Below are 23,328 nucleotides of genomic sequence, written 5' to 3'. Positions count from 1 at the left end.
TTTGCGGTATGCGGGCCTCTCACTGCTGTGGCCTCTCCCACCGCGGAGCACAGGCTCCGGACGCGCAGGCTCAGCGGCCATGGCTCACGGGCCCAGCCGCTCCGCGGCATGTGGGATCCTCCCGGACCGGGGCACGAACCCGTGTGCCCTGCATCGGCAGGCGGACTCTCAACCACTGCGCCACCAGGGAAGCCCCCCATGTTCACTTTTTGACAATAGATCAGGATTTGATTCCGGCTTATCTTGTGCAGAGTTGGTTTTAACGCAAATAATTATTTTCAGTCTAATTATCATTACGTATTAGTTTATGGGATGCATCAATTCTATTTTCATTTCTTTTAAATCTGTTTAATAGATTGCTAGTTGTAGCTTATTGTTTATTTAAAAAGCCAATAAGTTAATGAAAACGTGTAAAGTTTCCATAAATGTCTGATGATGGGCCTTGTGGATGTTGAGGCCCAGGAGGGTAGGGTGCCCTCTGTCTGGGGGTGGGGTGGCCCTCTCCTGATGACAGTACCACTGGTGAGGGTCCATCTTCCATACTTGCTAGGCTCACTGAGGCTAATTCAACTCACAAGAGACAAAGTGTTAAAGTTGGGGTGTTTAGTTTTTAGTTTCTAGTGAGAACCACAACCACCTGTAAGTGGGATGTTTATGTCAACTTGACCAGTACGTTCCTTCCCTGTGGGAAGCTGAATTATATTTAGAATATTGCTTAGTGAACATGGAATCCAAACAGGTTGTGAACTCAGATGTTTAATGGTCGTGTGATCCAGTCGTCCTGCTTTCCTTCTCTCCAGTAAGAACATACCTGCTCAGTGAGAAACTCCTACTCATCTTGAGGTCTCAGCTTAGAATTAGTTCTTCCAGGAAGCCTTGATCCCTCCAGGCTAGGCCATTGTGGTGGCTGGGTAATAAAAGTGGGCCCCATATCGAATTCCACTCTGGGTTCCATGGGTACAGCAGCAAACAAAATAAGAAACAGATCACCATACAAGCTTTCCTCTGTGGGAGGAGACATTCTTTTAGCAGAGCAAGGTTGAGGTTCTTGGTGGGAAAGGAATGAAGAGGGTTGGAGGCAAGAGAAGGTGTGTTTTTCTTTCATCATAGAAATTAGTTTACCTAAGAAGAATCCTCAAAGCCTTGGTGATTACAGGAGAGTCTTCCTGTAGTGCCCGTGGCAGCAGTGAAATCGCGTATCCCACTGGCCCCTGCACCAGCTCAGCAGCATCTGAAGGTGATTTTTATTTTTTTTTCTGTTTTCCGTCCTTTATTGAAAGGTCCCACATCCTCAGGGACCCCAGGTAAACCAGACGCCAGACAGGTCCCCCAAATATATCAGGAGGCCTGAAAGGGGAGAGGAATGACTTATGATCCCACCACACCTCCCTGGAAACAGAAACCCACCACAGATGGACAGACAGACAGGGCCAGGAGGGGGGAGACCTTACCTCCCTCTAGGTTCTCTCCCCTTTGCCCCCACTTGAAAAGAAAGTCAAACACTGACTGCGCGGCACCCCAGCCCCCCACCCACCCTAGCAGCGTTTGTGCCCCGCCCCCGCAAGGGGGCAGCGCCGAGGCAGCTTCCCGTTGCTCTTCTATCACCTACTCGGACCTTCTCTCTGGTCTCTAGGGCCTCCTGCCCCAGGGCTTCTGGGGAAGCAGCATCTCCTCCCAGCGAGGGGCTCCGCCAGGCCCTCTCTGCCAAAGATGCGGGGCTCACATGGCCGCCCCACTCTCCTTGAGGTCAGGGGCTGAGCGCTGCTGTCTCAGCCGCGGGGGGGCGTAGTGTATGGGGGGTAGCGGGGCCCTGGGGGCCTCTGGGCTGGGTACGGTTGGGGCTGCTGGGGATAATAGTTGTGCTTTTGGGGCTGGAAGTGCTGGGGTTCGGGCTGTGCAGAACCCCCTCCCCGGGACCGGCCCCCTCCGTCCAGGGAATTCCTGCGTGGACGGTGGGACCTGCGGGGACTTGGGGGCCTGCGGGCAGGGGTGGCCAGAGAGGGGGTGAGCTCCTCAGGGGTCTGGGGTGGCGCTGGGGACTCCCCGGCCCCCGCCCCCGGCCAGGACTCGCGGTGCTGGGGGTTGCTCTTGAAGGGGAAGCGCAGCTTGCAGTCGTGAGGGGGCACGAAGCGGGCGGGGGGTCTGCGCAGCCCTCCGCCCCGGCCCCCGGAGCCCTGCAGTCCCTGCAGCCGCAGCTGCTCCTGCTTGAGCCAGCGAAGGCACCCCCGACGGAAGGCGGGGTCCTCCTCCATCAGCCTCGACACCCGCTCCCAGCTCGACAGGGGCGGCGAGGAGGGCCGCGAGGGAGGTGCTCGGTCACTGGGGCTTCCTGCTCCGCTGTCTCAGACCCTTGGGGCTGGGCTCACGTGGCCTCACCGGCTTCTTCATTCTCATCCTCGTGATCCTGGGTCGGGGGATGACCCTCTCCATGCGAAGCATGCGGTCCCTCAGGGCCTGCAGCTCGCGGTCCTTGCTGCTGTTCTGCAGCTTCACCTCTTGCAGGATCCCCGCCAGCTTGTCGATGTGAGCCTGGAGGTCCTCGACCTCTGCGCCACGGGCTCCCTCCTCACTGCCGCCTGAAGGTGATTTTTCTTCTTTGGTCATCTTCACCCCTGACCTGGGTATCAGCTCAAGGATTTGGATCAAGGCATTGACTACTTCATTTTAGTTTTGACCTGGTTTGTGCCCCTCTGTGTGCCTCTGTGCTGCTCCACTGTGGCACTTTTCATGAGATCCTGTCGCTGTGTCTAATGGTGGTCACCTGGGACAGCAGGGCCCGAGCGCCACGTTTGTTGTTTACTATTCTGTCTCATCTAGCATAGCCCCTCACACATAGTAGGTCCTCAGTAAATATTTGTGTTGTAAACAGATGGAGGAAGACAGACACACTGATAAAGTTTTCTCCTCTGATTTACCTTTTTTTCTTTTTCTTCTTTTTTTCCTATTTTATGGACATCTTTTTCCTCTTAATTGTTTTCCTTTCCTGACCACAGTCTAGGCTCTGTCCGGCCTGGGAGTTATACTGTCTAAGGTGATGGTATATACCTCTGCCCTCATTCATTTTGTGTTTGGGTTTCTAGATTAATTGCTGGAGCATTCTCTTGTTTCTGTTCTTTTCCTGTCTGTGGCAGATGCTCTATAGGCATGCAAATATAAACTCATGGTGGAGAGATGCAGTTTGGGTGAATGGATCATACATACTCTGGAGAGATCCTTTCCTCTGGCTTGTGACTTGGTGTTTGACCAAGAGTTCTGAGTTTGTTTTTGTTTCTGTTTTCCCATTTGAGCTGTGATGATAGAGCAGTGAAGCCAGCTTCTCTGGTTTCTTTAGTCTTTCTAAACACCAGATCTTGTTGAGGTACATCTCTACCTCTCTCTCCTTCTTTCCTGTGTGGGTATCTGAGGGCAGAATTTGGACTTCTGCCATTTTCTGGGGCTTAGGAAAGAGAGTCCAAAGTCACATGAGTAAGCCACAGCCAAGAAGACATCTGTTGAGGTCCTTTATACTAAACCAGCATTCTTGTAAGACTATTTGAAACAATAAAGTTTAAACTTGTGAGGACAGGGACCCTGCTTGTCTTATTTAATATTAAATCCTCAGTATCTGTATATATTTGGTGTTCAGTAAATATTTGTTGAATACAATGAATGAATCAATAAATGAGTGAATGAGTGAGTGAGTGAATCCCTGTGGGTGAACAAGGACGACCAGTGGTACACTAGTCCTAATAGTATACCACCATATAGAAACATTTTAATCTTTGGCAATTACTTATAAAACATTCTTTTCAATCAAAATATAATAAATTTGGGGAAAAAAGAAAAGCAAAAAACCAAAAAGAAACCTTCCCATTCAGAGAAAAGAAATTATTACCATTTTTATGTAAATTCCTTACAGATTCTCAGTCTTTGTCTCAGTCTTAGTCTCCATCTCTATTCTCTAATCTTTTCCTTAGTTTTGGAACTTAATGCACATACTGTTTTCTAACATGCTTATCACATCAATGAGTTATTCATGCTGTAAACCTTTTCTTTTATCTTTTCCCTTCTGCGGGTCTCTCCATGCTCTCCATGGCTTAATTTGTCATTTAACTTGAAATGAAACAATGACTGGTTTCCTTCTAAAGTAAACGTAGTTACTCATGAAACTCTGCTTGGACTATTCCTAGGAGGATCTTTCTGTGAGCTTCCTAACTGTGTGTCTTGGCTCCAAGCTTTTAAGTCAAGGAAGGGGTCAGCAGGGTAATACTTGTCAGGCAGTGCTTATTTGCTACAATAGTTTCTGAGCTAAGACTTGACTTTGCTAAGCAGAAGTTGGAAATAAAGTGAATTTCCCAATGAAAAATGTGTAAGGATTTGCAGCTCCTGAGTCTATTTCAAATTTTTTTTCTATGACTACATGTCATTTTAAAATTCTTCATGATTGCCAAGTTTAAGGATCACAGTTGATTTTTAGATTTCTTGTGTGTTACTCACTAAACTGTTTTTGTTATTGGGGTAAGAAGTAACTGTTGTGTCTGACCAAATCATGTCACATTTTTGGAGCAGTTAATGACTGGAGATACGAAATGTTAATTTCTCACTAATTTCTCATTAGGCTGGAGCCTAATGGCTTAAGAACCATAGAGTTCTATGTGATTTTCACTTATTTCGAAATCCTAGACCCATGCCAATGGTGCATTTCTAGCAATCTTATTTTCTCTTGGAGCTCTGATAATTAGAGGCTTAGGGCCTTAGGGTCTTAAAGTCTTAAGTCTTCAAAACTATCTCACTAGTTAATAATAACCAAAGATAAGTGCCTGGGGAGTGTCATTTTCACCTTCCAGCCAATATTTGAGTGGTATTTTGGTGTCATGTGTCATAGATTAAAAATATCATTGATGTATTTGTTTTAAGTTATTAGTTCAAAGATTTTTTTTTTTTGTATTTAAACTTTTTGGAAATTTTTTTCTTCATTGGGCGGGGGATTTTGTCTTTTGTTTTTGCTTTTGAGAGCACTGAATTATATTGTAAAAAGGAATATAGATGAAGGCTGCTATTCACAAGTTAAAATGGGCCCCTAAGGGAAGAGGGATAGAAGAGAAAGCTATACAATGTTTAATCTATTAATAATAGAAAGAGTGGCTTTTCAGGGGTGGCAGTGAGTCTCTGTATCTGGGTCTGGGTCAGAGCGTCACCATAGTTTCTATATATATTACTTTTTGTTCTACTCCTGGTATTGTTCCAAAGAGCAAGAAACTCCTTGAACAGTCTATCTTTTACTGTCCTAAAGAATAATATCTTTATATCTATTTTCAGATTTTGTTTTTCAGATTTAGAAGTGAAGAAATTGTGGTTTTTGACTCTCCATTCCTGTTAAGGGCCTAGGATGGTGCTTCACTGAGCCTCTTGGTCTCCTGAGAGATCTGAGGAAATAGTCTAGTGCAGAGGAAAAAGGACTGGGCCGGGAGTCAGAATACCTGGGTTCTTGGCCACGTGTGGGGTTTGAGGCAAATGATTTAACTTTTCTAGCCCTCGTTTCCTTACATGCAAAATGGGCCTGAAAATGTTTCCCTCTACTGCATTGCACTGCCCTATGACGACAGATAAGGCAGCGGTTTGGATAGCTTTTGAAAACGCTAGGCAGTGCTTCTCAGACTTTGCTGTGCACGTGGAGATCTTGTTAAAATGCAGATTCTCATTCAGTAGGTTTGGGGTTGGGCCCGAGATTCTGCATTTCTCACAAGCTCCCAGGTAATGCTGCTGCTTTGAATCATACCGCAAGAAGCCAGGTGCGATCTAAAGCCTTATGTTGTCAGGGGGGATATTGAGGGTCCTGAGGAGAGAACCCTCCCCTGCCACCCCCAAACACACAGCTTCCCGACACCGGTGTGCCGTGAGTGGGTTACGGACGAGGCCAACATGCTGATCCCTCAGGTCCTGGGGTGGGCGGAGCCTCCTGAGTTACCCCACTGTGCTAAACGCATCATCATCTTCTTCTGTGTGCTGTAGGGTGGACGCATTTGGGAAGCACAGCAGTCTTCACAGATCCCTCACCAGCTCTGTGGGGTGTGGACACTGAAGTAGGGAAGAGGGGATGAGGGGGCAGGCGGAGGTGGAGGGTCGTGAGGTGGTAGGTCTGGGACTACCAGAGAGACTATAGAGGGTTCCACAGGCAGAATTTTGTTTTGTCCTGGACCTCACACTGCGGTCCAGCCATTCGGCAGCCCCGAGGGCCTGTGTGTTCTCTGTTCTCCCTGCGTGGGCAGACGGCGTGGCTGTTTCCTCCATCACCCTTTCCTCCTCCCGAACTTATATCTATGCCACTGGGGTTCGGGTTAGAACAATCCGTGTCAGGCATTTGTATTTGTCTAATTTTGAATTATTTAACTTTAGACACTGTTCTTTTTTTCTTGTTTCAGAAACCTTTTTAAAATTACTTTCTGAAATGTCAAAAGAATTGATATTATGGGTATATTTACAAAAATACCTATTTATTATGCTTATTTTTTATCATCTGTCTTCCCTCCCAGTTGAAACTCACAAGAGATTTTTGTTTTGTTCATTGCTATATCCCAAGCTCAGGGCATAGTAGGAGCTCGGTAAATAGGTGTTGATTATTGAATGACTTGATTACAGATCTCAGTGCTTATTTTCTCTTCACCTTCTAGATGTTTATTCTTTCCAAGAAGAGGAACCTGTTTTGGATCCCCATTTGGCCAAGCACTTAGCGCATTTTGGAATTGATATGCTTCATATGCATGGGGTAAGAAAGGTCTCCTTTTGTCTCTATTCCCACTTAGCGGGGAAACTGTTTGGTTTATTTATATAATTCCTATCACACAAATCTTCATTTTACAGGTTTTAGGTTTTAATGTTTGCATTTACTTCTTGAACTTAATTAGCATTTTCTTTTGGTTATCAGCTTAGATTTTTAATTTTTATTTTATAGTAAAAATGGAAGCTCATCCAGTACCATTTTGTTTTAGTTGGAGTTTACTTGCAAAATTTCTGTCTCCTTTGATGGAGAGTTGCGTGAATCACTCTTTGTTCACTAAAGGGAGAAGGTACGGGGAGATGACCTTTAAAATAATCTGTGACCAACATCACTTTAATTGATTACAGGAAGGGAAGCAGAGCTCCTGGGGCACGGGTGGAAAGAATAAGCCAAAAGAGTATTGTTGATGGAAACGCTTTGCCTCATTTCATATTGTGTTTTCAGGCTGGTATCGTGACTGTGTAATATTTGTCCCTGTGAGGAGCTGGTTAACTGTGCGTGTTTTGCTTTAGCCCATGTCATCTCCCTCTCCTCATGTTCTCCTCTCTAACTCCTCTTTCTCACTCATGTCATTTTTTTTTTTTTTGCGGGTACGCGGGCCTCTCACTGTTGTGGTCTCTCCCGTTGCGGAGCACAGGCTCCGGACGTGCAGGCTCAGCGGCCATGGCTCACGGGCCCAGCTGCTCCGCGGCATGTGGGATCTTCCCGGACTGGGGCACGAACCCGTGTTCCCTGCATCGGCAGGCGGACTCTCAACCACTGCGCCACCAGGGAAGCCCACTCATGTCACTTTTTAATTTGTTTTCTGTGCTCTTCTTTAAACCTCCCTCCCATGTCGAGCTTCTCCTGAACCCCATGGTTTTATTCTACTTCCTTCTCCAACTGCCTTGCTTTTTGTTTGCTGTGTTGCATTGTATCTGCCCTTGAGATTATTCTACTTGGCCTCTCACTGTTCTGGCCTCTCCCATTGCGGAGCACAGGCTCCGGACGCGCAGGCTCAGCGGCCATGGCTCACGGGCCCAGCCGCTCCACGGCATGTGGGATCCTCCCGGACCGGGGCACGAACCTGTGTCCTCTGCATCAACAGGCGGACTCTCAACCACTGCGCCACCAGGGAAGCCCCCACGTCAGTCTTTTTTAATGAGGTTGTTTATTTCTCTGTTTAACTGGGGAAGAAAGGCAGAAACGTCTATTGCTGTTAGAAATAATTGGTGGGACATGATGTTTGAATGATAATCATTGTTAAAGTTGTATTTCTTCAATGACGTTGCCCCAGACAGAGAATGGGCTCCAGGACAATGATAGCAAGCCGCGGATCAGCGAGTGGGAGGTGATCCAGGAGACGGGGACGAAGCTGAAGCCCATGTACGGCCCCGGATACACGGGTCTCAAGAACCTGGGCAACAGTTGCTATCTCAGCTCTGTGATGCAGGCCATCTTCAGCATCCCAGAATTCCAGAGAGCGTAAGTGTCCCGTGTAGACCAGGGTGCACAGCCTGCTCTGCATCCCCTCCGCGTCCAGTCAGGCAGTGTGTGCTGAGGAAGTCCTTCACCATCTGTGCTGTGACTTCCCACATGAAGCTGGGTGAGAACACTTGTCAAGTGTTATGGGGATCAGGTGAGATAAGAAGAGCTTTGTAAACTGGAAAACCTCCTACAGGGATTTGTCATATTAATAATGGCTTCCAATTTTAGACCAATACACTCTATGCCAAGAAAGTAATAATCATTAAGCTTCACAGCAAAACTGCCACATCTCTTCCTATAGATGTGCTAGGAGAGGATCTGGTTGGTCAGTGGTGAGTGAGTGGAGCTTCTAAGAGGATTTAAGCTTTTCTTTTTTTGCTACTCAAAATGTGGTTCGTAGATGGTGCTGGTCCTTGGACTGCTGGATGTGGATCCGAAATGAGACAGGTATGGAAATTGAGAGTGAGCATTCAGAAATTGTGGTAGGCCTTTGACGTTGTCGTTTTTTATAAGTGGCATTTCATTTTTTCAATATAGTTGACCCTTGAACAACATGGGTGTGAACTGCACGGGTCCACTTATATGTGGATTTTTTTCAATAAATACATACTACCGTACTACAGGATCTGCGGTTGGTTGAAACCATGGATAAGGAGGAACTGCGAATCCAAAGGGCTGACTGTAAAGTTATGCGTGGAATTCCGATTGTGCTGAGGGTTGGTGCCCCTCACTCCCGTGTTTTTCAGGGGTCAACTATAATTTATTTTTATTGTATTTTTAAAGGTATCATCTATATGAGTTGAAATCAACAAACTAGCTGGCCCTTCACCACAAGTAATTGGGAGGCACTGATTTAGGGTGCTTCCCAACTGTACATGTTCAGGCTGCCTGCTTCCTCCCTTGGTGAGGGGCAGAGGGGCTGTGTCTCTGGCCCTTTTCTTCCTTCTACTGTGCTTAGGACAGGGAGCCACAGAGACTGGTAGCTGCAGCTCATGGGCAGCCACTGCCTCAGTTTAGGAAATAATCTCTAGTGTTTCCCAGAGCAGGTAGGATTCGACCTTGGTTCAAGTATGGAAGAGGACACATGTGCTAAGACAGAATGACGGGCAGATAGCATGCTAGGGACAGCACAGGGCAATTTTTAACCCATGTGGAGTTGAATGCTAATGATTTTAAAGGTAGTTAATAAAAGTATATCAGATGTCCTTTTCTTTCTTCTCTTGGTATTTGAAGTCTTACCTCTTCATACTGTTCCTGGCTTTGGAAATTTATGGTCAGTTTTCCATGTCAGGTTTTAATTTTTTCCATCCAGCCAATAAAGAGTGGGTTCTGCTCTGCTCAGCAGTGTGCTGGGTATGGGGGGTTCAGTGGTAAACAAAAGGACCTGGTGCCCAGCCCCAGTTGGGAAAACAGACATTAAATAAATGTAGACCGTCCCCAACTTATGATGATTCGACTTAAGATCTTTTGACTTCAAGATGGTGCAAAAGTGATATGTGTTCAGTAGAAACTTTGAATTTTGCTCTTTTCCTGGGCTAGTGACAGGAGGTACATACTCTCCTGTGATGCTGGGCAGGGCAGCAGCCATAGCTCCTAGGCGGGCACGCGACCCTGAGGGTAAACAACTGATATGCCTACAACCATTCTGTACCCAGACAGCCTTTCTGTTTTTCACTTTCAGTACAGTATTCAATAAACTAGATTGGATAGTCAACACTTTATTATCGAATAGACTTTGTGCTAGATGATTTTGCCCAACTGTTGTCTAATGTAAGTGTTCTGAGCATGGTTAAGGTGGGCTAGACTAAGCTTCAATGTTTGATAGGTTAGGTATTGTAAATGCATTTTCAATGTACGATATCATCAACTTATGATGGGTTTATTGGGATGTAACCCCATCCTTTGCTGAAGAGTATCTGTAATCATAAGAACAACTGCATGGTTATAAATACGGTAAATTCCATGAAGGAAAAGGGAAGGAGGTGGTCAGGGAGGATCTCTTTGAAGAAGGGACACACAAAGGGATAATCACCTTGACTGATGTGCAGGGGGAGTGTAGACAGGGTTTTGGAGAAAAGGAGGAGCAAGTTTGAAGCTCTGAGATGCGAAAACCTTTTCAGAGATATGCATCATGCATTGTATTATTTTTATAAATTCTTACCCATGTCTCATACCTGTATTATCATTTGATTTGGAAACAGTGTAGCTTCATCTTATCTGTCTCATGCTACAAGATTTTTTTTTTTAAACTATTGAGGGAAAGTCCTTATGGTACGTGTTGTATAATTATTATTTCTTTTAAACTAGAATGGAAGACACTTATATTCTTTTGTTACAAAGCGCAACAACATTTTTAGTGCTTTACAGCCTACAGTTTTTGAAAATATTTTCTACACTTCAAAGTTTGATGGACAATTAACTTTCTGAATTTTTTTTTCAGTGAAAAAATGTACCTCAGGGCTTCCCAGGTGGTGCAGTGGTTGAGAGTCCGCCTGCCGATGTAGGGGACACGGGTTTGTGCCCGGGTATGGGAAGATCCCACATGCCACGGAGCGGCTGGGCCCGTGAGCCATGGCCGCTGAGCCTGTGCGTCCGGAGCCTGTGCTCCTCAACGGGAGAGGCCACAACAGTGAGAGGCCCACGTACCATAAAAAAAAAAAAAAAAAATGTACCTCATGTCTATAATTTGGAATTATGATTTGAATCTCTCACCTGGTCTCGTTTCAAGGGTTGTAGAATTTTGTAGTATCTAATATTTCCTAAACATTTACTGTATATATTAGAACATGAGCAACTTATTTTTCATACTTGTCCTCAGTCTTTTGGTTCTTTTACCAAATGTCACTGGGTTGAAGTACTTGCTCTTCAAACTCCTTTTTCCCCAGTGGGACTAACTCAGTGGAGTTATGTCCAGGACTGGTATCTCCATTTTGTAAGTAGAAAGAGTGACTCACAGGGAGATTAAATGACTTATGCACAACCACGGTGTAATTCGGGAACATCAGCTGGACTCCTTGATACCCTGCCACTTGAACCCAGTTTACATTTCAAAATAATTCCAATGAGGAGCAAATCTAAATAAACTGGTGTACGAATTGAATGACAGCGAAGATGGATTGTCAGATAGCAAAACTGTTTTTTGCTTTGAAAACCACTAGATTACAAATTGAAGATATAAGTATTGATACTTTAAAAATTATCCAGCATTACTGCTGCCTTTTAAAATGTTTTTAAATTTTATTTATTTATTTTTTATTTTTGGTTGCGCTGGGTATTCGTTGCTGCGCTTGGGCCTTCTCTAGTTGCAGTGAATGGTGGCTACTCTTTGTTGGCGATGCATAAGCTTCTCATTGCGGTGGCTTCTCTTATTGTGGAGCATGGGCTCTAGGTACACGGGCTTCAGTATTTGTGGCTCGTGGGCACTAGAGCACAGGCTCAGTAGTTGTGGCACACGGGCTTAGTTGCTCTGCAGCATGTAGGATCTTCCCAGACCAGGGCTTGAACCCGTGTCCCCTGCATTGGCAGGTGGATTCTTAACTACTGCAGGGAAGCCCCTACTGCTGCCTTTTAATTTAATTTTGTTGTAATAGAGGATATTCCTCATTGATTAGAAAAGGAATATAAATTACTAGCAAAATGGACTTTTCTGACATCAAAGATTTACCCCCTTTAACTTTATTCTTCTCCATCAACCTTGCTGGAAAGCGTAAGCTTTTCACTAATGTTCATCTTACCAGTGGATTTTTTTTGTCTTGTCAGGTTTTGAGATATGATAAAGACTGGATTGTAAGAGAACTAATGTTTATCGTGTTGTATATTAATTAAGAATTCATCAGTGCAACCTCTGACTCTGAATATAGTTTGGTTTATCTATTATTTGGCTTTTGGTCCATTGAAAATTTCTAAACGGAATTGTTGTTCTAGTGATACAACCAAAAGCCATTTGAATGGGACTATTCCAGAGACGTGTGCTCTGTTAATTTTTATGTTGGTACATAACCTTGGATACAAATTCCGAGTTTGTAATCAGCAGGTGCCTAGAAGTTTCTAGTATTTCAGGGATCTAATTAGAGGTCATTACTAACTGTAGTGCATCATGATTCTCTACCAAGACTTTACTGCAGTAATGCCTGTTCTGTTGGGTCATTAGGTAGTCAGTTATGAAAATTGGTTGTGTGATTAAATGATATGAATATATTCATTCAACACATATTTATCGAGTGCCTTTTACATGTTAGATGCTGTTCTAGTGCTGGAGATGCAGCCATTTAAAGTCTCTGCCTTCATGGAGATTATATTCTAGTATGTGATCTCTAGAAAGATAGATAATAAACAAGAACATAAATAAATTGTATAGTTGCAAATAGTGATTCATGCCAAGAAGAAAGTTAGCCAGGCTCAGGTGATATGGAACATGAAAGGGAGCAAGGATCCGTAGAGAGAGCATTCCAGGAAAGAGACAGCAGGATGGCATGACCCTGAAGCAGGAGCGAGCTTGGTGTGCCCTGGGCAGCAAGAAGGGGAAATGGCTGGGGCGTTGTGGTCTGGGAGAGAGGGGTGGGAATGTGGTCAGAGAAGCAGGCAGGGCAGGGTGCAGGATGGGACAGGGAGAGGGATCTGCTTCTGGATGCTTCTTCCTAGAGCTGTTAGCCTCAGAGAGTCCAAGCCTCAAGAGGGAAAGGTGAACAGCACAAAGCAGGGGGCGTGAAATAGGAAATGAACTTAAGAAGTGAAAGAAATGATTGTGTGTTGACATATATATGGAATCTAAAAAAAAAAAAAGGGTTCTGAAGAACCTAGGGGCAGGACAGGAATAAAGACGCAGCAGACGTAGAGAATGGACTTGCGGACACAGGGAGGGGGACGGGTAAGCTGGGATGAAGTGAGAGAGTGGCATGGACATATATACACTACCAAATGTAAAATAGATAGCTAGCGGGAAGCAACAGCATAGCACAGGGAGATCGGCTCGGTGCTTTGTGACCATCTAGAGGGGTGGGATAAGGAGGGTGGGAGTGAGATGCAAGAGGGAGGGGATATGGGGATATATGTATACGTATAGCTGATTCACTATGTTATAAAGCAATTATACTCCAAAAAAGATGTTAAAAAAATTTAAACTAAAATAATTTCCAATCTATGTATAATTATTTAAATGTAATGAATTCACTTACATGCTTTCTCTTTTGAAAAACATGCTTGTTCAGTGAAAAAGATATTAGTTTATTCATCTACTTAATTTTGAAGATTGCTCTGTAGACAGACTGACAGATATGTACTACTGGAAACAACTAATACAGGAAAATATATTTTTGACACGTTTGGAGGAAAATTTTTAAAAAAAGAAATGATTGTGTGTTGAGATGAGCGATGGATGTTTACAGTTAGACTGCTCTGTCAGGTAAACTGGTCAGAAGGAGGGCTTGTGGGCTGCACAAGGGACTGTGGTTGGGGCAGGTACATCTGGCAGCGTGGTTCAGGGCACAGCTTGGGCGCCAGGCTGCCTGGGTCTACTCTGGGCTTCATCACTCCCTCTTGGGTGATTTTGGAAGGTACCTAATGCATTTGCACCCTGATTTCTCATCTCTCAAATGAGGTAACAACAATAATCCCTTCCTCATATGGTTGTAATGAAGTCTTAATCAGGCAGTTTAGGAAACGCTTCAGAAACGGTAGTTGTTACTGCTGTCATTATTCATTTTGACACCACCAGAACAATTCCTAACCTTACCTTTCGTTTTTGGGAAGGTAGTTGAGGTGGCGTAAGCCAGTGGTCCTTGACTCTGGCTACATGTAAAAGATTCCAAATCCCAGGCCTCAACCTCAGGCAGTGAAATCAGAACATCTGGGGGTGGCTCTGGCTTTCGTATTTTTTCTAGAAACTCTTTAGGGGATTCTAACTCGTACCTGGGGTTGAGACCCATTGATAGAAGCATAAACCTTTTAGGAAGGCCCATGAATTTGACTGCAGAGGCAGGAGCTCAGGAAAAAAATTCTCTTCAGGTGGATGATTTAGTGTTAATAGAAAGACAAGAAGGTCTTAGCTAGGATGATAGCTTATTTTGGTTCTGTTCATCTCTCAGTTCCTATGTTTTGACTGTTGCTTTTCATTTTCTAGATATGTAGGAAATCTTCCAAGAATATTTGACTACTCTCCTTTAGATCCAACACAAGATTTCAACACACAGATGTAAGTGCCCTGTTGTAATTTTTAAGTATCTGATATAGTGTTCATAGTGGTTTTCTCTGGGTTGCAGAATTAAATAAAGGCAATTCTCTTCTTTATTGTCTGTATTTTTAAAAGTATTCTGAAATAAGTATGTGTTGCTTTTGTAAAAAGAAAAAAATCAGTAAAATTGTAAAGTACTGAGAAAAGTTGAAAATGGAATCAGTATGAAGCAGAATCAAACAGATAAGTTATTTGTGACTAATTGAGATACAGTGTTCCACCTAAAAGCAGCTGCAGCTGTACTTACTGAAATTTGTAGGTAATTTTAAGATCTCTGAGGGGAAACAGCAATAACCTTTTTGTCTGTTTCTCCCTCCTGTCCAGGACTAAGTTAGGACACGGCCTTCTCTCAGGCCAGTATTCAAAACCTCCCATGAAATCCGAGCTCATTGAACAGGTGATGAAGGAGGAGCCCAAGGTATGTGTCTGGGTATTTGCCACACTGAAATGCTGGAAAGAGGAAGCTTCTCAGCAAGAGCATGGATTTCCTATGATTTGGCGAATGGTGGCCATCAATTTAGCAAGCTGTCAAAATAGCGCTTTCATTTTAGGGTCTAGGGTGTCAGTCTGCTCTTAAAAATTGTGGTAAGGAATAGCCAGGGTTGGGGTTTCTGGTGGCATTTGCTTCATGGATTATATGTGATTGCCATCATTAATGGTCTTTAGAAATAACATTATTCATAAAGTAGTGCTGGAATGGAAGGAATAAACATATAAAAATAAAAACATTTTCCCCTCGGTAACCCAGTCTTGGCCCTTGTAGTGTTTGTGTTCTCCTAAGCCTCAGCTCTGTTTGCTAGGGTTTCTCAAGAGGCTGGTTGTTAAAAAAACAACACAGATATTCCTATCCCGTACCTAGAGCTGAGGATTCTGAATTTCTGGGGAGGGCTGGGCAGTCCTCTTTTTAACTAAGCTGCCAGGGAGTTTGTAAGCACACTCCAGTATAGGAAACTCAGTTGGCCATTCAGTCACTATTACTTGACTCATTGAAAGATGTGCTTCATCTCCTAATAGCCAGACTCCCATTTCCATGTGCCTGCAGGTTGGGCCACTGACCCGTCCCTGGGCTGCTCTGTTAACGCAACTCCAGATGGTGCCACTCACAGCCTGGCCTCTTGGAATGGTGCCCTTGGAGTTGTGCAGTGCGCAGCTTACACAGCTGTATTTGGCGGTCTTGCCTCCCACAGCTGCAGTCATCCTGGGTGGAATGCAGGCCCCGCTTCCCCAGCCCCTGCTCTGCTTCCAGGGTACCTTGTCTTGACTTAGTGGGCAAGTTCTTTCAGTTCTCTGTCTCAAGTGTGTGACCTCTGTGCTCCCAGCTTAAGCCAGTCATCCTTGACTAATGCCTGCAGACTGAGAGCAAGAATCGAAAGGGAATAAGTTCTTTTTCATCAGGAAGCCAATTAGTTGGGGAAATGGAGCAAACAGGAGAAGAGAGACTAGGAAGGGAACATACAGAGGCAGTGTCTGGGGCTGGGGAGAGGGAAGTGGATTGTGAGAGGCTGGAGAGGGATGTAGACATTCTGAGGGCCAGGCCTGGAGATCAGAGTGTCATGGCCAGGCAAGCCTAAGTCCTCCAGTGGCATTGTTATCCAGCATTGCAACAATGAGTCCCTTATCCACGCCAGACAGGAAGACCCCCAGTTGGGATGCAGTTGAGGTGGTCTGGGCTATCGGGTTATCCAGGCTTCTTCTATTTCTGAGCTCCTGTGGAACTTTGAAGAGGTGATGGTGAAAAAACTTGGCCCCAGATATTGTTTTTGATCACATTTATCCTGGGTGTTCATCCAGGCTGTCACTTCTTGGGCCACTCTTGGGGCAGAGTCTACCTGCCCTGGTGGAGGAGACGGAGACGGACTGGGACTCGGGAGCCTGGCTTCCTCTCCTGCCTTTGCGAGGGATCTGGAGCCTGGGGGCAAGCCCCGTAACCTTTCAGTCTCAACCATCAAATGGAAGATTGGTCTCGCTGGCGGTTGTGAATAGTGCAAGTGTGAAGGTCCCCTCTCTAATGTAAATAAAGTCTGTGTACAGTACAGGACGGTTGTGCTTTTAGAATTTCCTCATTTGAGAAAATGGGAAATGAAAACTCATCAATTTAGCAGTGTTTGGAAGGAAAATTTGGTTTTAATATCACAATATCCTTTTACATTAGGAAAAAAGTAGTTCTTATATAAGTCATATTCTTTATTGAGTCTGAACAGCTGGGGACCCTAGTCCCCTCCCCACCATTAGATTAGCGTGGTAGCTGTGTGATCTCCAGGGGTCTGAGGCTTGCCCTGCCCTGTCTGGTTCAAGGTGTGAAACCCGGCAGCACTTGGACCATATCTGTCTTGCAGGTGTGTTTTGCTTGCACCTTCCCCCCTCCCCAGAATCTGACTTTCCAGCTTCTTTTAAACACTCAGAGCCTCTGGCAGTCCCAGGCCCATGACAGCAGTGGCTGGAGCTGACTGCTGTCCCCAGCCAGCCCCAGTCCCTTTGTGATTCGTGACCTGGCTGGTATGCTGGGTATTTGGGTATGTGACCCTTGATCTAGATGATTTGCAAAGTACTTTCCCTGCTCCGACATGCCAGGATCAATTGGGTCCCTTTAACATTCAGAATGAGCTTGAGTTGACTGTATGATTTTCTCTGTGGCCCTGGAGGTGCCAGTTTCAAGCTGTTACTTGAACAGGCAAGTAATTCATTGTAAAATCTCCACTCCTCTTGACAGTGGAGAGAATTACTTTCTGAGGCATCAGGATTTTCACTGGCAGTTGGTTTCAGAGAAACCAATTTGTGAGAATCTTTCTTCTTTCAGGTCTCAGGAGCCCTTTGGTCAGGTGGTCTTGTGCTGGGTCTCTGGTGTTTGTGTCTTATCTTGTAGATGAGCCTGAAATGCTCCAAGAGATGAAAGAAGATGTGCTGAAGCAAAGAAGAGGAGAGATTACGAAAGAATGTGTGGTGGAGGGGAGAGAACACAGAGCCATGTGGCAGGAAGGCTTTTTTACAGGGTCACCACCAGAGATACCAATAACTAGCATTACATAGTGCTTACGAAAGGCCAGGCCCTTCCTGTATGTTCACTGATGCAGAAATGGATGCACAGAATCCTAACCTAAAGTTACAAAGCCAGGGAGTGGGAGAGCTGGGTTTACACCAGGCAGTCTGGCCCTGAGTGTGTGCTGTATTGACCACTGCACTGTCCTGCTTCTCTAACAGTTGTTCCAGTACTTGTTTCAGGCTCCCAGTGCCTCAGTGTGTAGATGCTGGTAGGTGGATGACAAAAGGGGCTGCTTACATTAAAAAGAATGAAATAATGCCATTTGCAGCAACATGGATGGACCTAAAGATTGTCATACTGAGTGAAGTAAGTCAGACAGAGAAAGTGAAATATAGTATGATAATCTGCTTACATGCAGAATCTTAAAAAAAAAAAAAAAAAGGTACAAATGAACTTATTTACAAAACGGGGGGGAAGGTTGGGGGGAAGGGATAGATTGGGAGTTTGGGATTGACATGTACACACTGCTATATGGATAACCAACAAGGACCTACTGTGTAGCACAGGGAATGCTGCTCAATATTATGTAACAACCTAAATGGGAAAAGAATTTGAAAAAGAATAGGTACATGTATATGTATAACTGAATCACTTTGCTCTACACCTGAAAGTAACACAACATTGTTAATCTACTATACTCCAATATAAAATAAAAAGTTAAAAAAAAAAGGGGGTTGCTTAAAGTTTGTGGAATTACCAGGTAGCCCAGTAACTTGGGCTACTCACATCTTGGGTCATTTCTAAAATATGTACTTCTGGATATTAAGTTGCTCTGCTACAGACCAAGGTGAAATCTAGTTTTTATGTATTCATGCTTAATACATATTTCATCTATAAAAAAATTTGCAGTGTTTTTTGGGGGCACTGCCATTTCTGTATAAATTTGTTGAATTGATTTTTAAAATTAAATTGCATCTATAGTAGCTAAAACCTCCTCACTATAAAAGGACACTTTTTCTTTTTCAAAAAATAATATTCCTGGGCTTCCCTGGTGGCGCAGTGGTTGAGAGTCCGCCTGCCAATGCAGGGGATACGGGTTCGTGCCCCGGTCCGGGAAGATCCCACGTGCCACGGTGCGGCTGGGCCCGTGAGCCATGGCCGCTGAGCCTGCGCGTCCAGAGCCTGTGCTCCGCAACGGGAGAGGCCACGACAGTGAGAGGCCCGCATACCGCAATAATAATAATAATAATAATAATAATAATATTCCTGATCTTTATGCATTCTAAGACAGTGCTTTCACACAATTTAATGCTGAATACTCCATAATTTATTTCTCCTTCTGAAGATAGCACATTATTAACAGTTCTGTATTCTGAACAAACTGTTTCTTAAGTGACAATTCATTTAATTTCCCATCTAACTAATCCTTGACACAGAATTGCTGGTCTCAGTTTTTGATCAACATGATATAACCAGGGTTCTACTTCCAGATGATGTAATTTTAGCTCCAAACATAAGAACTTTGTTTTCACTAACCTGCATTTTCCTACTTTGGGCAAATGTAACATTTCTAACTCATCTTTTGGAATACGAAAAATAGCTTGGGGGAATACCCTCTGTTCCTTTAGCTTAGGAGATTTGGGATTTGGACGTGAGTTAGGAATTACTGGTCCAAGGTTTATGGTTTAAGGTTAAAAATTTAAATCAGCAGATGACATACACCTGTGCATTGGGGAAGGCTGAGATGCATGTATTTTTTTTCATTCCTGTGATCTTATAATGTAAGCATCTGTCCGACCGTTGCTCTAAAGTGATATAAAGTCTCAGTCTTGCTGCTTGTCTATTAATTAAAGCATTAGCCTCAGAGGAATATGAGTGGACACTGGCTGGCTGCCTTCTTGGTTGCAGTGTTAAACAAAAAGTTCTGTGTAAGCATTTGGGAAAGATTCTGAACACGGTAGTCCTCTCCAATTTTAGCTGATCTGTTTTGCAGTTGCTGATGGAGAAAGTAAGTACAGCACCCTATAACTACGACAGGTTCCTTAGGTGGGTGCTATTTAGGGGACTATCTGGGGCTCCCTCTTATAAAGTTAGTTGTCAGGACTAGCCTTTGCTTCTGGGGTCCAAGGGGCAGCTCACAGCAAGAGCGAGAGCTTCCCGAAGGGAAGCTGATCTTGGTCTGATTCTTGGTCAATTTGATCTCTCTAGCCTTGTTTGGTGATGGGCCCATAGGGGACACTCAGGTGATGACACTGACCCAGTGCCAACCAGGAAACATGTTATTTCTTTGATTTACTTTGGTTCTTGTTTATTTATTTTGGCGGTGCTGTATGGCTTGCAGGATCTTAGTTCCCTGACTAGGGATTGAACCCGGACCACAGCAGTGAAAGCGCCAAGTCTTAACCACTGGACTGACAGGGAATTCCTTTTGGTTCCTATTTAGGCTTTTTGGTTTCTTTGAAGTAACTGCCTTATTCTAGAGCCTGACCTTTAAAAAAACTTATTTAAATATGCAAATATACACACACGTAGAGAGCAAAGTATAATGAGTCTCCATGTACCATCATGTAGCTTCGGCAGTCACCATTACTGCCAATCTGGTTTCATCAGTCCCTCCCGAACTCAATTTTTCCCTTCCCTCCTCCTTCCCTTCCTCTCCTTTCCCCGCAGTATTTTGACACAAAATCTAAGCATCATCCTTTTCCCCTGTAAACATTCAGTATGCACCTGTAACTAGAATACCTTCTTTTTTTTTAAACATTAATATCACGTTGAAAGTTGCTTAAAGTGTTACAACAAAATGTATCAGCCAATACCCAGCCCATGTACAGATTTTCCCCTGCAGTATCAAAGACATCTTTTCAGAGTCCCCCTCTTTTTGCAAGCAATTGATTTGTTGAAGGAGCCGGATCGTTTGCCCCAGGATTGCTCTAATGATTGCTTCCTTGAGGTGTTGTTTAGCTTGTGTTTCTTACAAGCTGGAAGTTAGATCTGGAAGCTTAATTAGATTCAGGCTCATTTTTTTTTTTTATAGCCTGATTTTCTAACAGACATGAAGCGAACATAGTAATAGTTGAACATGGGAATTAGTGAGACCTCCCCTCAGAAATCAGAGATAGAATAGGTGTGGGATGTGGGTGCAGGCAGAGGGGTCAGCTGATGGTTAGGCATTAAGTGTGGGGAGGCCGAGTTTGAGATAAATCCAACCCAGCTGTGAGAGCCAGGAGCTGGTCTGCCCGTGAGATGTGGGGAGGGAGAGGGAGCATCTCTCTGGTTAGGAAGCTTTTCAAATAACTTCTTAGTGACCATCAATTCCCAAGCTATAGCTTGTCTGTTGCACCAGGGATTAAGCAAGGTCAGTTGAGGGAAAACAAAGAACTGAAATGGGCACCGAGAGAGAAGAGGCATGGGAAGGGAATGAGTGAGGCTGGGCTGCAGTCCAAGTGTGGGGCTGAGTCTCTGGAGTTTTCACCAGGGTCTTCATTGAAACGTCTCCTCCCAGCTGTACGACCACGTGGTGGCACAGAGCAGCAACCAGCTTTTCAGAATTTGTTTTCAGCAAGTTAGTAAACTTTTCCAAGCAGCTGCTTTGATGGGGACTGGCAGCCACCTCAAGTTCCAAGCACAGCTTGTTAGAATTAACACTAGCAGCAGCAGGCAGTGAGTGTGTGCTTATGTGCGTGCCTAAGCCGAAATGCACAACACGAATAGATGTATTCCAAGTGGTGTCTCTGCACTGCCCAGGGTGGACATGTCATTGCTGGCCTGGCCTGTGATGTTGGCCCCAGGGGTGCGTAGGTTTGAAGAGGGCTTGCCCAGAGTCCAGATAGTCTACTTTTCTCAGCAACTAGTAAGAGGGACTCAGGGACATCAGAGGTGAGAGCTAGGCACACGTGTGCAACAAGCAATATTAGGACACAAGAGAAAGAGAAAGACAGACAGATAAAGAGAGGCTGCGATTGACTTTTCTAGTTGTGTGATCCTGGGCCAGTTACTTAACTCCTCTTTGCCTCAGTTTCCTCATCTGTCAAGTGGAGAAAATAATAATAGTAATCACCTCATGAAGTTGGGTGATTTAAGTAAGACACATGTATAAAGTGTTCAGAACTATGCCTGGCACCTAGTAAATATTCATCCAGGTACCTAGAATAGTGTCTGACATTTTATAACACTCGGTAAATTTCTGTTGAATGAATGACTAAGTGTTAGTCATTATGCAAATGTAAGGCATTATTTTTGCATGTGTGTGTTGGCCGATACCATGTAGATACACATCGGCCTTGTGATTGGAGAAGGTTACAAACTTTTACATTCCTTTTGGGAGGTGTACGTGTGGGTAGTTAAGCTGATCATCAGATGTAAATTGGTCTTCACTTAGCCCTAGAAGCACATCTGAAGCCTCGTGTGTGTGTGTGTAAGCTGGTCATTTATGTACAGGTTCCAAGCCCTCAGATGCTGCCACTTTGGGGAGTTTTCTCCCAGAGCTGTCGGCACTGTTTCAAGTCCTCTGCAGTGTTCCCTAACGTTTGTTATAGATACGTGTTGTCTCTCATCACGCCCCCACCCCGCCGTTGTCTGTCAGCTCTTGGAGGGCAGAACCCCCGATGTGTTCTACGTGAAGGAGGTGGTCGGGAATTTCTGGATGCCTAGTTCAGATATATTTTCAGCAGTACAGAAAAATTCACCTGAGTTTTATTAGAAACGTTGCTTAGAACACGTGTGTTGGAGAGATTTTATATGTAGAGCTGCCCTGTGGCGGCAGGGAGATAGCTGTTGGAGTTTTCCCATCACATGTTGCATCAGACTGTGTGATTGTGCACACCTGTCATGGCCTCTAGACCCTGGGCATTGACCCTGGTGTCCAGATCTCAAAGAAGTGTGAGACAAGGCCTCCGCCTGCCAAGGACTGCAGTCAGGCTGAGGAGACAGGCCAGAGCGGGCTGAAAGTTAAAGGAAGTAGGAGGCATGTTGTGCTGTGTGCTCAGTGATGGCCCAGATAGCAAGTTCAGAGGAGGGGGAGGTGGCCTGGAAGCTGAGCATGTGGAGATTTTGAGAAGTGGGTGCACCTTTGCAGAGAGCACATGAGTTACTTCTGCTTGATTGACAAGGGGAGGTTCGTCTCACTGAGACGTGCTGTGCTACAGCTGCCACCCTGGTTTTGCTGCCGAGAGCCTGGAATTGGGATCAGAACCTGGAGTTCATCCTGGTTCTGCTCTTTGCTGGCTGCATAATAATCTGGTCGTAAGACCACTTTCAGCTGACAGACCTTTGTGGCACTTCTCTGCAGTCTCAGTTTCCTTAGCTGCAAAATGAGGAAGATGGTAGTACCTTCTTCAAAGGGTTCCTGTGAGTGTTAAACGAGGTGACATGTAGCACCATTAGATGGAAACAGCTTTATCCTGAGCCCACCTCTGTCTTTAAAGGTGATGTGGATCTTCCACTCTGCCTCTTCGGAGTATCCCAGGCAGAGTGCCTGGATTTCCTGCAGATTACCAGCATTAAAAAGCCCAGTTCACATTAAAGCCAGTTTAAAGCTTCTCCTGCTACCAAGCTCAGGAGGCTTGGAAACCAGCAGTGTGGAAGGGTCGGCGTCGGCATCCTCTGGTCTTTGTTTGTCCTTGCTCCACCTCTTTGCCTCCTCCCACCCCCTCTGGCCCCTCCAGAGTCAAGGATCAAGGGTTGGGAGGATTGGAGACAAGGCAGAGCCTTTGCCTGAGCTAGTGCATTTGCTCCCTCTTGGCTGCCATGAGTCTTCTATCATGGCCGGCCTTTTTGTGGGGGGCACATTAGTGGTTCTTCACAGATGCCCTCCACCCCTGCTTGTCCCCTCAGGGACCTCCACAGGGACCTTCTACCTGATGCCCTCCCCGATGACCTCTGTAACCTCCCCCCTCC

General features: G+C 44.9%; 1 protein-coding gene across 2 annotated transcripts in view; it reads left to right on the top strand.

Annotated features, from left to right (window-relative positions):
• USP13 (ubiquitin specific peptidase 13) overlaps window positions 1-23,328 on the top strand; it is a 118,224-nt gene that overhangs the window by 50,725 nt on the left and 44,171 nt on the right. For both annotated transcript variants that reach the window (XM_007466674.1, XM_007466673.1), the window contains exons 7-10: window positions 6,651-6,745; window positions 8,034-8,221; window positions 14,343-14,414; window positions 14,778-14,871. In XM_007466674.1, the coding sequence (XP_007466736.1) occupies window positions 6,651-6,745; window positions 8,034-8,221; window positions 14,343-14,414; window positions 14,778-14,871 (449 nt within the window). The remainder of the gene's footprint in view (window positions 1-6,650; window positions 6,746-8,033; window positions 8,222-14,342; window positions 14,415-14,777; window positions 14,872-23,328) is intronic.

This window comes from Lipotes vexillifer, unplaced genomic scaffold (assembly GCF_000442215.2).
Source record: "Lipotes vexillifer unplaced genomic scaffold, Lipotes_vexillifer_v1.1 scaffold258, whole genome shotgun sequence".
Taxonomy (NCBI): Eukaryota; Metazoa; Chordata; class Mammalia; order Artiodactyla; family Lipotidae; genus Lipotes; species Lipotes vexillifer.
This window is presented reverse-complemented; position numbering and strand designations above follow the sequence as displayed.